The sequence below is a fragment of the Erithacus rubecula genome (assembly GCF_903797595.1).
Source record: "Erithacus rubecula genome assembly, chromosome: 3".
NCBI classification, from domain to species: domain Eukaryota; kingdom Metazoa; phylum Chordata; class Aves; order Passeriformes; family Muscicapidae; genus Erithacus; species Erithacus rubecula.
This window is the reverse complement of record NC_136689.1, coordinates 89,995,225-90,007,237: the sequence shown is the minus strand read 5'-3', so window position 1 is coordinate 90,007,237 and position 12,013 is coordinate 89,995,225. Positions and strand designations below refer to the sequence as shown.

Genomic DNA, 12,013 nt, shown 5'->3' with positions numbered 1-12,013 from the left:
AATCTGTTCAGGGTTCTCTTAGGCACTGAGGCCATCTCTTCCCATGTTATCAAGTAGTAATGCCTGCTGCTGAAACTTGCTGCTGACATCAGGACTAGAGTTAAAATGTGGCCCCAGCCCATGTCCACCTCCATACTCCCCTTGCACCCTCACCTGCACTTGAGAGGTAAATTTTAGGGAAGTTCTAAAGCACAGAAGAGGAGAAAACTTTTGTTAATACATGCCCAAGCACACTCTGATTCTCCTCTACCCCATGATATGAAGCAGACAACTGGCCTGGAAGGATCAAGAATCATGAAAGACTGTATTATATGGGGCAAGACACTATAGGACATGTCAGCAAACATCAAAGGTATCCTAAGTCCATGACTAAAAGAGCAAGTCAGGAGCAGGACTTTAGCCTGCCTTGCTGCAACACCCAGCAGCAGTGTAGAGACAGGCCCTACCTTCCTGCTGCTCTGGGAGCCCCACAGGTCATGGCAAGGAGGGGAGGAGCTGCAGGGGTGATGAGCATGGTCTGGGGAAAATGATGGTCAGGTAGAAGAAGGCTACAAAGGCTGGGGTGGAAGCAAAAAGCAAAGGGGCGAATAATGCCAGACATGTTTAAAAATCTAGTTCCATGTATGAATCCTGCAGTGCTGCATAGCTGTATTCCTGCGTGTCCCTAACAGTTTCATAATAGAAACTCAGAAAAAGTCCTCAGGTGCAAAGGCTCCAAGCAGTCTCCATCCTTACTTACATTAGTGTAGCACCAGAGTAGCCTCGTAATCATTCTCAGATAAACTGCAGTATGGGTGACCTGGCGAGGTCCTTGGTGCAGACCCTGTGCTCCTCTTTCCTTCTTGTGGGCCAAAATTCTGCACAGCATTCTGCAGCTTTGAGGAATAATTTTCATTCCCTCCCTGCCTCCAAGATACCACCACTTCCCTCTTTTCCTCCCAACGCATATTTCTGTGGCTTAAATATAGCAAATACAAAACAAGTGCAGCACACACAAAATGCCATTCGGGGGAGCGCAGTGAACATGCTGCCTCTGTAATGTAATGAGCCCCAAGTGCATCTGCCAGATATTTGGACTGAGATTCCAAGGGAGAGGGGGTGGTCTGTAGCACAGAGAAGGTCCAACCAAACCCTCAGACCAGTACTCCCAGGCATCTCTCGGGGGGATACACATTCCTTGCTGGTCCAGCCTGCCTTCACCTGGAGGTGATTGACCACTCACAGCAGTTATTTCCTCTAGGAAAGGTGAAAAGCAGCTTTGTGTGAGAGGATTTGAAATTCACAAATAATACATGAAGCAAATAAGAAGAGTTTCTTTAGGGGTGTGTTCTGGCTTTGTGGCTGAGGTTAAATGACACCAGTGAAACCATGCCAGTTTTTGAACATCTGACCCTGTGTACTATTTTCAGTGCAGTGATTTTTGAAGTGATTAATGACAACAACTTGGCACTACTCAGAGGCTGGTGTTGCTGATTAAGCTAACTCTTCCTTGGCTCACAACAGGCATCAGGAATAGAGTGGGCAGGAAGCTCCCCAGAGTGACAGAAGAGGCAGAGCATATCAGGACCTCCCGAGCTGCCTGCATTTCAATGGGGAAATTAGAAAAAAAAAAAAAAAAAGCTACTGACATCCAACTCCAGAGCTGAGCTCAGCAGTGCTGGAGTGCTCTGCTCCTCCTGTGGCTTTCTTTTGCTTTGAGAATATTTTGTATGGATTCTTTTCAACATTCCCACCCCTCTCAATAAAAAATAGAGCTTAAGTGTGTGCTAGGATTGCTAGTGTGGCACTCCTTGCATGTGTTTGTAGAAGGATCTCAGAGATGCTATCTGGTTTCAAATCTATATACACCTATAAAGTATCTCTCTTCTCCGAGACCCTCAAGAAAAGGAAATCTGTTATTTCAGTGTGAAGGCAGTGAGCAGGACTCCAAAACTTACAGAAGCTCTCAGGTGGCAAACTGCACTTCTGCACAGTCACAACCAACTGCTAAAAAGAGCATGGTGCCTTGTAGACAATATCCACGTTCACAACAGAGCTCTTCCACTGCTCTGAGCTACCATGAAATGAGAAGAATGTGAACAAAGCTCCGTTTATGCCATAGAGCCTGAATGCTGGCCAACCTTGTTAGCTACTGGCATCTTAATCACAAATTTGAAAAAGCCATGGGGCTCATGTGTGAGATTTTATAAGCTCATCTCCCTGAGGTCCTGCAGGCATCCTTGAAAATTTAATGTCTGTGTTAATGACATATATTGAATATATTCACAGTGCTTTTAGCCATCCTGCCAAGCCCCTCAGAGGGGCTGTCCCTCTGTCTTCTGCTGTGACACCCCTCCAGGGAACCTCCTGGATACCACTCAGCTGCTGCCACACCTGAACCATAGGTGCACTCCTCAGGGAGTGAGGAGAGTTGGGGGCTTTTCACTCTGGTGTTACACAGCATGAAGAGAGGATCAGTTGCACAAAACTCAGCATTGCAGGTCACTTCCCCTCGAGCTGGGCACAGGGAGGACAGGAAGGCAGGGCTGGGCTGGGGAACAGCCTGGTGTGATGAAAGGGGAGCTTTTGCAAGTCCTTCTGTGCACTTTTATAGGTACCTCAGAGAGCTCTGTCTGAGTTTTTGGGGCAGTTTTGGAGTTTGTTTCCCAGGGTGGTCATTTCACCTGGGATTTTGGGCTCGAGTATTTATTTTGCTGGACTATTTTGAGTGTCTTTTCTTCTCTGTGGAATGGGTTGTGGTTAATTGTGGGCAGGCTCACACAATACCATGACATGGACAGGAAATCCAAGGAAGGGCTCTGGTCAGTGATACCGCAGGAGCAGCCTGGGTACTGAGCTCCCCCACCACATGCAACAGAGCAGCACCAAGTGCAGGCAGTTTTCCCAGTGAGGCATAACTAAAAGCATCACTGTGCACTGGGGGAACCTAACCCAGGCCCGTGTGGGCATTACCTTAGCTACTGTACCCTGGTTAGAGGCAAAGCTCAAGTAAATATCACTTTAATGGTAAGCAGCTGCTTCAGGGCTTCCTCCTTGAACCTGCTGTCACAAAGATGAGTCTCCTGCAGTGGATCTGCCTCCTGTTGCCCTGTGGGTGGGAATGCTGGGCTGTGGATCCCAACGGGCACCAGCCACACTTGTGCCCACTGCTGCCAGGCTAACACCAGGGGACTGCCATGGTCAGAGAAAGAGCCCAGTCCTTCAGCAGTGAAGGATCTCTATTTCCATGCCCTGAATTGGCACGTGGAGGGGCTTCTTGTTTCCACCCTTGCCCTCTTTCCTTCTCACACACACTCACTATTGACTAAGAGGAACATAAGATCTGTGTTTGAGGAGCTAGAACACTGAATCTCAGAGAAGCCTGGAACAGAGGTCATTGAAACTGCCCCAGTTTGGGTGCAGCCAGATGTGTTTATCCACTACAGTCTGTTCAGGCAAGGGCTGGTCACAGTGGACTTTTCCCCAAAATACCAGTGTATTTTCTCACTCTCTATGGCTTCCTATCTTTCTATTTCACTTCTTGTCTTCCAACCTTTTTATCAACTATTAGAACTCAAGGTATCATTTCCAAGCTCTGCATCTTTGAACTTTCCAACTCCAGGACTACCTGCAATTAGACCACAGTAAGCCAATGCCAGCTTTGCCTATAAGTTACACAGCTTGAAGCCTTTTATGCTCACGATTTCCACAGCAGTTTTGCTTCACCTGTTTTCTGGTTGCTAAAGACACAAGAATATCATGGACTTTTCACAGCATAAACCCCTGCTTCAAACCATTTCCTTGCTCCTAGACACCAGAACAACAACACACAGCTTAAAATTCTGTGTGGCCTGAACATACCCCTCCCCCCACAACCAATGCTGAGATATAGGAGAAATTCTACTATTGGGAAATCTTCCCACCATCAACTTTTTAGTGCCTCTGTGACATTGTCAAGTGCTTGACTACTCTCTCCCCCTCTCTCCCCCCCTCATCCATCCAGCCTGTTTTCACTCCTCGCCTTTTAACTCTGCACTTCCTGACCTGGTTGTTTTGTGCCTGTCACACCCATGGTGCACCAACCACAAGGCTTTGGTTCAGCATCCAGGCAGGCGGAAGCTCATTTCACAGGCGGCTGAGCTGTGCCTCGAATTATTAAAGGGGTGAAGTTGTTTACGCCACCCACTCACGTTAGCCAAGACACATTTATTTTGTGAATTTAATGATGGGACTGAGTGACAAAAATCTTGTGTTCCTTGGAACTTCGTAAAGATGCTATGTAAAAACAAGAAGGGGAAATGTGTGAAAAGAAAGGCAATTTTGCTTCAGCCTTCGGTGCAACGCTTGTTTTGCAAGCTTAGAAGGCGCCCCAAGCACACCTGATCAGTGGTTTGTCTCTGGCTTGTACTTATCTTCCTCTTTTCTCTGAGGGCTGGTTAAATGCCACTTGTTTATTCGACCTGGATTTCCCCCTCACTGTTGTTATTATTAGTGATCTAGAAATATTGTCAACAGATATGAACCAAAAAAGCTGCCTTCCAGAAACAGAGAAGGAAACACCAAAAAGATCAAAGGTCTTCAATTAAAAAATAGGGAGAGAACAAAGCAGAAAGTGTCTCTCTCTTTTTTTTAAATTTATTTTTCATTTGGACCTCACGGGCTCAAACTTTTCTGCTTCATATATGGAGTGCCATGCCCTGTTAAAAATAACCCTCCAGCTGCCCACGACAGCTGGAAGTGCCAGAGCACTGGGGGTGGGTCAGTGTGGGGGCGCCTGGAGTGGGGATGGGTGTCTCACACTGACTCTGACCACAAAAAGCTCTCTCCCCCGTCTGCATAACTCTGTGTCCGCCCATGGACCACCACCAAAACGAAGCAGCTGCAAGAAGCAGGTGAGTGGAGCATTTAAACAGGAATAACAAAAATGCTCCATACAACAGCACCCTCTTTTCCTTGCCATCCTTGCCCTGCATGTTAAATAGGTCTGATCATGCTCTTGCAGAAAGGTGCTTCAATCTGAGTTTATAGGCCAAATATCTCACTTCAATCCATCTATCTGGATGAAGCAGACACTGTTGCCTTGGTGATGGGACTTCTCATCCTCTGGGCTGCAGGGAGTATAGCGCACACTTTTTCCAGGAATGTGAGGTAAGCCAAAAGGACAAGTAGGGCTGGTGGGACCTGTAAACATTTTCAGGACACTGATCTGCAGTCTCCCAGCAATCAGGAAGGAGAAGCTGCCATGCTTGATACATTGCAAGGCTGCTCATCCTTACAACAGCCTCCTGAAGTACTGGGAACTCGTATGCTGGATAAAAAGCAGCCATGTCAAATGTTTTGGGGTGAAAACACAGGAAAAAAAGTATCTCTGTATATCTCTGAGGTAGGCATCTACTGGAATACCATATTGATATGAACATGTCAGTATCCTTAAAAGACTAAATCTCTAAAAGTTACACTACTTTGATGCACTCTGTGGGGAGGGGTTGTACCTGAGGGGTCTCACCACAGCAGGGCTAGAAACCTGGAAACATGGAAAGAAACCTGGTCCCATGGGTCACAGACAAGCTGTGACATGCATGTCCCTGTGTGACGTTTTGACAAGCCACTGCAGTTGTATGTCCAAGAAAAGCAGTGTCTAGTATTGCTTTAGGGAAAGACAAAAGTTGCTTAACCTGAATTGTTGCTGAATAAAGAGTCTCAACTATAAGTTAACATCCAAGGCTTTATCCTCAGTTTTCTATAACATCTCTAACCTCATTATGTGCAGGCAGTACACATAACTATGTACAGCAGCTTCCTTTCATTTCAACTAGCCTCAAAGCTGGTCCCAAACCCCAGAACTAAAGTTCTTTGCTCTCTTATAAAAGACAGGCAGGCTTCACAAGGATGTAAAGGCATCTGGTGCATTTTTGAAGCACACCTTAAACATTTGATGCAGTTACTGCTCTCCTGGGAGCCTTGATGAGCAGCAGTGCTGGAATGTATCTGTATGCCATAAGCAGCATGTCAGTCCTGGGCAAGGAAAGGCACTGGGACTCTGATACTGTGCAGTGCAACCTAAAATGGGGCTCTGGTCTACTGAACTGGAGCACACACTTAATGAATGTAATGAAAAAGACAGAGTGGAGGAATTCTTTGAAACACTGATGGGATTTTGTGTCAGCTTTGACCTGAGAGGGAGGTTATGGTTGTCCCATGTAGAACCGGAGGGCATATAAAGGAGGTGGGAAGTGGAGGTGTGAGGAGAGGTCAGTGTAGAGCAGCATGAAAAGATCTGCAATAAATCACAGCTTAATTTCTACTTTTCCTGTGCATTCTTCGTTTGGATAGGGTGGTCAGAGCTAAAAAAATATTTGGACCTAATTCTCAAAGGAATACCAAGCAAGTTTGCCAACAACACTGAATTGGGAGGACCTGTCTGTCCTCAAGGGCAGATAGACCCTGCAGAGAGACCTCAACAAATTAGAGGACTGGGCAATCACCAACTGTGAGAAGTTCAACAAGGGCAAGTGCTGGAATCTGGACCTTGGATGGGGCAACCCTGGTTATGTGTATAGACTAGATAACAAGAGGCTGGAGAGAAGTGCTGTGGAAAGGGACCTGGTCAATGGTGAGTTGAACATGAGTCAGCAGTGTCCTGGCAGCCAGGAGGGCCAGCCCTGTCCTGGGGGACATCAGGCACAGCATCACAGCCAGGCAAGGGAGGGGATTGTCCTGCTCTGCTCTGAGCTGGGGCAGCCTCACCTCAGTGCTGGGGACAGCTCTGGGTGACACAATATATGAGGAATAAAAAGTCATTAGAGAATGTCCAAAGGAGGGCACTGAAGATGGTGAAGGGCCTCGAGGGGAAGCTGTGTGAGGAGCAGCTGAGGTCACTTGGTCTGTTCAGCTTGAAGAGGGGACTGAGGACAGACCTCAGTGCAGCTACAGGTTCCTCATGAGGGGAAGAGGAGAGGAGGCACTGATATCTTCTCTGCAGTGACTAGTGACAGGACCCAAGGAAACTGCATGAAGTTGTGTCAGGGGAGGTTTAGACTGGATATCAGGAAGAGGTTCTTCATCCAGAGGGTGCTTGGGTGCTGGAAGAGGCTTCCCAGGGAAGTGGTCATAACACCAGCCTGACAGAGCTCTAGAAGCATTTGAAAAATACTCTTGGGAGCAACGTGTGACTCTTGGGGGTATTCTGTACAGGGTCAGGAGTTGATTTGATGATCCTGATGGATCACTTCCAACTTAGCATATCCTATGATTCTGTAATGTGCTGGCCATGTTTGCTGTCTGCTTACAAATTCTGCCCATGGATGTGTCTGCTTGATCCAGAAGCTCCTGCTGTGCTGAGCCTGTGGTCCCAGTCAGAGGCTGTGCTGGTACAATGACATCATGCCTCCATGTGAGCCCTCAGCTCTCCTCCCAGGGAATCCAGGGTCTGCCAAGAAAGCTGACTCCTGCTCAAATCTCCCTCATTCTCTGGGCTTGGCTTCTCATCTGAGAGTCAGGGAAAACCCACACCATCACTGCAGGCTGCAATGATGAGGGGAAGCCTAGTGCTAGTGGAAGGGATTTCTTTTTACTGAGATATAACTTCAGAATCTCAAGCACCTGGAGTCACTAAAAATTAAACAACATTTTCCCCAAAGTGGGTGTTTTGACCTAACAATATTGTAAGAGCAACTGAAGATACTTGCTTTGAGTTAATACAGTGAGTAGGCCTTAAAAGAAATTAAATCTATCACTCCCTGTGCCTTCAAAAGGCTAAAAAAATTTCTTTTTGAAACTTTTGCACACTACAGCTGGGCCCTGTTCAACACTGACAATGTTGCAGGGGAGAGGGAGTTGTGCTTCACTGAACCTAAGCACAGTCACTTGTGAAATCTGCAAAACCTCAGAAGAGGGCACCATGTCAGTGCAAGGCACTGTTATTACAAAACAAGGGAAAGAGCTAACAAAGTTTCTTTGAGAATGAGCATTTCAAAGCCTTGAATACCTATTTCATTTTTGTGAAGATAGTTCTAGTCTATTTTGTCACACTCAGTTCTGTGACTTGAGATTTCAATGTATAGCAAGGAAAAACAATGCCTATTGAAGCCCAAGTAAATGAAAATTGTGGAATTATGAATTATACTGAAGAAAACACAGAATCTTTCAACAAATGGCTTGATTTGCATATGGAAAAATATCAGTGCCACCTGACAGTCTACATCAATGGGAAAATACTTCCCCCTTGATCTTTCCCAGAAGAGAATTTAAAACAGTAATTTTGAGAAGAGTTATCCTAGGAACTTCATGTTGACATTTCAGAAAACTTGAAACACCAGAGGAATTCCAGAGAGCTGTAATTTAATGTGTCACTAATGATGTGATAGCCTGGCAGTGGTCTTGGACTCATCAAGGAATAGCTGATGGAGAAGACATATAAGCAAAATTAAAACAGATGAGTGCAATCAGTGGCAATCTTTAGGATTTTAGAGAAAATAATTGCATTGATAGTATTGGACTTTAGTAAGAAATAAAACTTGCTACTGCATGAGATCTTTACATACATAACCCAGGTGAGAAGTCATCAAGGATGCCACTTTCTAGGGAGGACATACAAAGATTGGTTCTTCCCCATGGGATTGAACTATTTTTATGTCAGTGACCTGAAAGGGAGCTTTAAACAGTGATTGACTGAATATGCAGATGGCACAATGTCTGAAGAAGTGAAAAACAGACTACTTGAAGAAGTGGGATAGATTCATCTGGCTTTAGTATGGGCATAGCTGGGAGCAAGGGAGATAAGCCATCCTGACAGGATAGCATTGACTTTGTCCTGAGAAATTTGACTCTGAAAGGCCTGAGGACTAAAGAGAAAGATCTGAGAAGATCAGTCCCTCATGTGATGCTGCAACCTGAAAGGACTTTAGCAGATCCTTGAACTGATCCTGATATATTATATAGATACTTTATGAGTAAATATATCATGCAACTTCTGGATTTGTCCCTGGTCTAACAGTTTTGGAGTGGGCTCCATGTTGGTGTCCACATCTCTCCAAGGGAATGGTCTCGAGAGCCATGTAAATGTTTAACAGATTAAAACTTTATAAGGAATCAGTGATTGATAACAGTCTGCTTGGCAAAGGATAACAGTGGTCTGAATATTGCCTGTAGATAGCTATATGAGATTTTTATATGCACAAGAAATAGTGAAACCTTAGCTCTCCTGGACAGGAGGGAAACTAACTCCAAAACAGTAGACAGATCAGTGCTAGAAGAAATAAAATGTAACTGTCTTTAACTGTGATGGTAGCTAAGCCTTGGGATGAGTTAATAAGGTGGACAGAGATTTGCCATCATCACTTTCCAAATCAAGCTGGATGTGGAAAATAATAAAAAATAGCCCATGCCCTAAGAGCTGAGGTCTGCACTGAGCTGGGAGTTCAGGGCCTGACAAATGCCTCCATCTGGCCTGAAAATCTGCCTCTAAGCTTTGGCTGCGACTACATTTTGGCTGGCGCCGGAGCCTGCAGCATGGGCGGGGCGGGGGCTGCCCTGTGACCGAAACGGGCCCTGCTCCTCCCGGCTCCGATCCCACCCAGCCCGAGGGAGTGCCCTGCACTGACCAGGGTCAACAGCACTCCAGAAATAGCAGCCAAAAAGTTAATGTTTCCTTGCTAACCCCCTCAAGAGAGAGGAGAGGGGGCTGAAGGGGAAGTCCAGCACTGTGCCTGTGTTGTTTGGGCTCTCCAGCTGGCAGTTTGGGAGCCAACAATCCCTCTGTCTGAGAGAACAGCTGGGGTACAACTGTTCCCTGTAACATGTAGGTGGGTTGAAGAGGATGTCACCAAGTCATTGACTTGTAGGATACCTCAGGTGGGGTGGGATCTCAGAAGATCATCTATTTCAACCTCCTGCTCCAAGAAGGGTCATGGAGAGGTTTTTAAAATGTTGCTGCCTTTGAAAAGCAGAGCCTTCTCTAAGCTGTTTTTGGATCAGCCCTGCCAGAAACAACTTAGCTGAGAGGCTGGAACAGATTTTTGAAGTGGTGTATCATTCCCTTCAGATGACACAATATATATGTCAAGTAACCTGCCCGTGTTTCTCTCCTTCCCTTCTACATTTCTGATTAAGAACATGGGCTAAAGGTTTCAGAAACAGTAAAGATGTTTAAAAGCCCACTGGCTCTTCAGAGCACCTGCATATGTCCATATCAAGTCAGAGAATGTGGATGGTTATCCTGGGAAGCAGTATGCACCTGTGTTGAATGCAGAATGCAGCAAATGCAATGGGGTACTCTCAATGCCAGCTGATTTGCCCACTGGCATGAGGTGTTTCCTGGACTATCAGGATTTCTTCCACAATGCAAATGCACTGACCTCTCCTTTCTGCAAATTCACTGCCCTTCTGAGCCCAGACTGGGAAACAGGGTGAGAAGTGGGGGCATAGAGACGTGAGAAATGTATTCGAGTACAGAGAGAACATCATTGAAACTGCTTTCTTTTCTGAGCTGATGCCTTTCACTGGGGCTCAGATAACCAGATTTGGCACTATTCACTGCTAAGTTTTCCATACCAACTGCAGCTGAGCTTTGTTTAAATGAGGCTTGCTGAAGCTGTGCTGAAAGTGAGTTTAAAGGTTCACAGTCTTTGGAGTGGATCCAAGCAGCTCTTTGTGCCTTTAACTCCCTTAGAAACTGTGGAGGGCTGAGAGCTGGGAGAAGATTTGCATGAGCAAGTTCTCCCCCCTGGCTCGAGTGCAAAGGGGAGCAGTGAGCAGCGGCAGAAATTGAGCACCATGGGCCAGATTCCTCTCCTCCTCCTCTGGACCCTCTTATCTGCGTTTCTGCTATTTTGACTTGATTACACTCAGTACACATGTAAATGGTGGTACAGGATGCAAGCAACAAGGAATCAAGCACCAGCAGAAGCAGTTTTAGGAACAAGAAATTATGACACCGGCTTTGTATCCCAGGTTGTGGCAGTTGGAGAGGAGGACGCTAATTCTGCTCAGATAATTTAAGTATCAAGTCACCTTTAGCCCCTGTTAAGAGCCCCTACTACTGTAACGACAGCTGCACCTGTGCTGTTGAATGCCCAATGTGCTACTTTGCACAGTGCAGCCTCTGTAGAAAATACACTGCATGTCCCCCCGGCTTTCTTCTGCAGTAACTTCCTTGAAGCTGCTGAACCAGTGTGAAAGTATTTTTATTCTATCTGTGGTCCCTTTGTTCTCCATTCTCTAAGGAGAAAAAGAGTCTGGTCACCCGGTGACCTTGAAGCCCACAGACAACTTCAGATTTACACAAGAAATACCACCCGGGCTAGTGACCGGTCTCTAGTCTGAGTAGAAGGATTAGGTTAAAAAAAGATGACTTTACCTTCCCCAAAGGAATCATCTTCTTCTCCGGGTGCAGTCAAATCTTCTTGGGAGTGCTGCATCGTGGCAAGGACGCAGCTCAGGACACAGCCAGAGCCGAGTGCTTGAACCTGTTCTACGCTACAGCTCGACTGTTTCCTTTCACCAGTTTCCTAAATATTTTGGTGGTAACAGCTTCCGCATCTGCTCTTACAAAAACAATCTCATTCATAGAAATGACGCCTCTTGTTTTTACAGTCAGCCTTTGAGATGAGCTTTGAGGTGGGGTGTCCTTACTGTTGAGAGGGAAGTTGATTTTGAGAGCAGAGGAGACAGGACAGGCTCGAAATGCTGCACCCTGCCCTGTTGCTGAGTGCCATAACTGCGCAGCGGCAGCCCTGTCAGCCCGTGGTGTTAAAAGTTTTGCATATGAATGGGAATGTTTTCTGGTGGCAGAGGTAGAGCCGGGGAACAACTCACACAACTCACCCTGCTCAGATTGCAGAGCAACACCTCCCTTTCACCCCAGGGACAGCGTGACATGAGGAAACCCCCAGGCTCTCTCACTGTCATTAGTTCATAGAACTAATTTTTCTCTTAGCACAGTGGCAGTGGCATCCCTTTCTCACCCATCCTGGGGTGGCCCAAAGCAATGGACATGTGGACAAGCTGGAGAATCGTAGGGGATGGCAGCTGTCCC

General features: G+C 46.3%; 1 protein-coding gene across 2 annotated transcripts in view; it reads right to left on the bottom strand.

Annotated features, from left to right (window-relative positions):
- Positions 1-11,748, bottom strand: part of RIPOR2 (RHO family interacting cell polarization regulator 2) — a 67,115-nt gene extending 55,367 nt beyond the window's left edge. The window contains exon 1 of one of the 2 annotated variants that reach the window (XM_079300834.1): positions 11,336-11,748. In XM_079300834.1, coding sequence (XP_079156960.1) covers positions 11,336-11,396 — 61 coding nt within the window. In that variant the 5' untranslated portion in view covers positions 11,397-11,748. The remainder of the gene's footprint in view (positions 1-11,335) is intronic. The other variant, XM_079300833.1, reaches the window with a different exon arrangement.
- Positions 11,749-12,013: the final 265 nt, after the last annotated feature.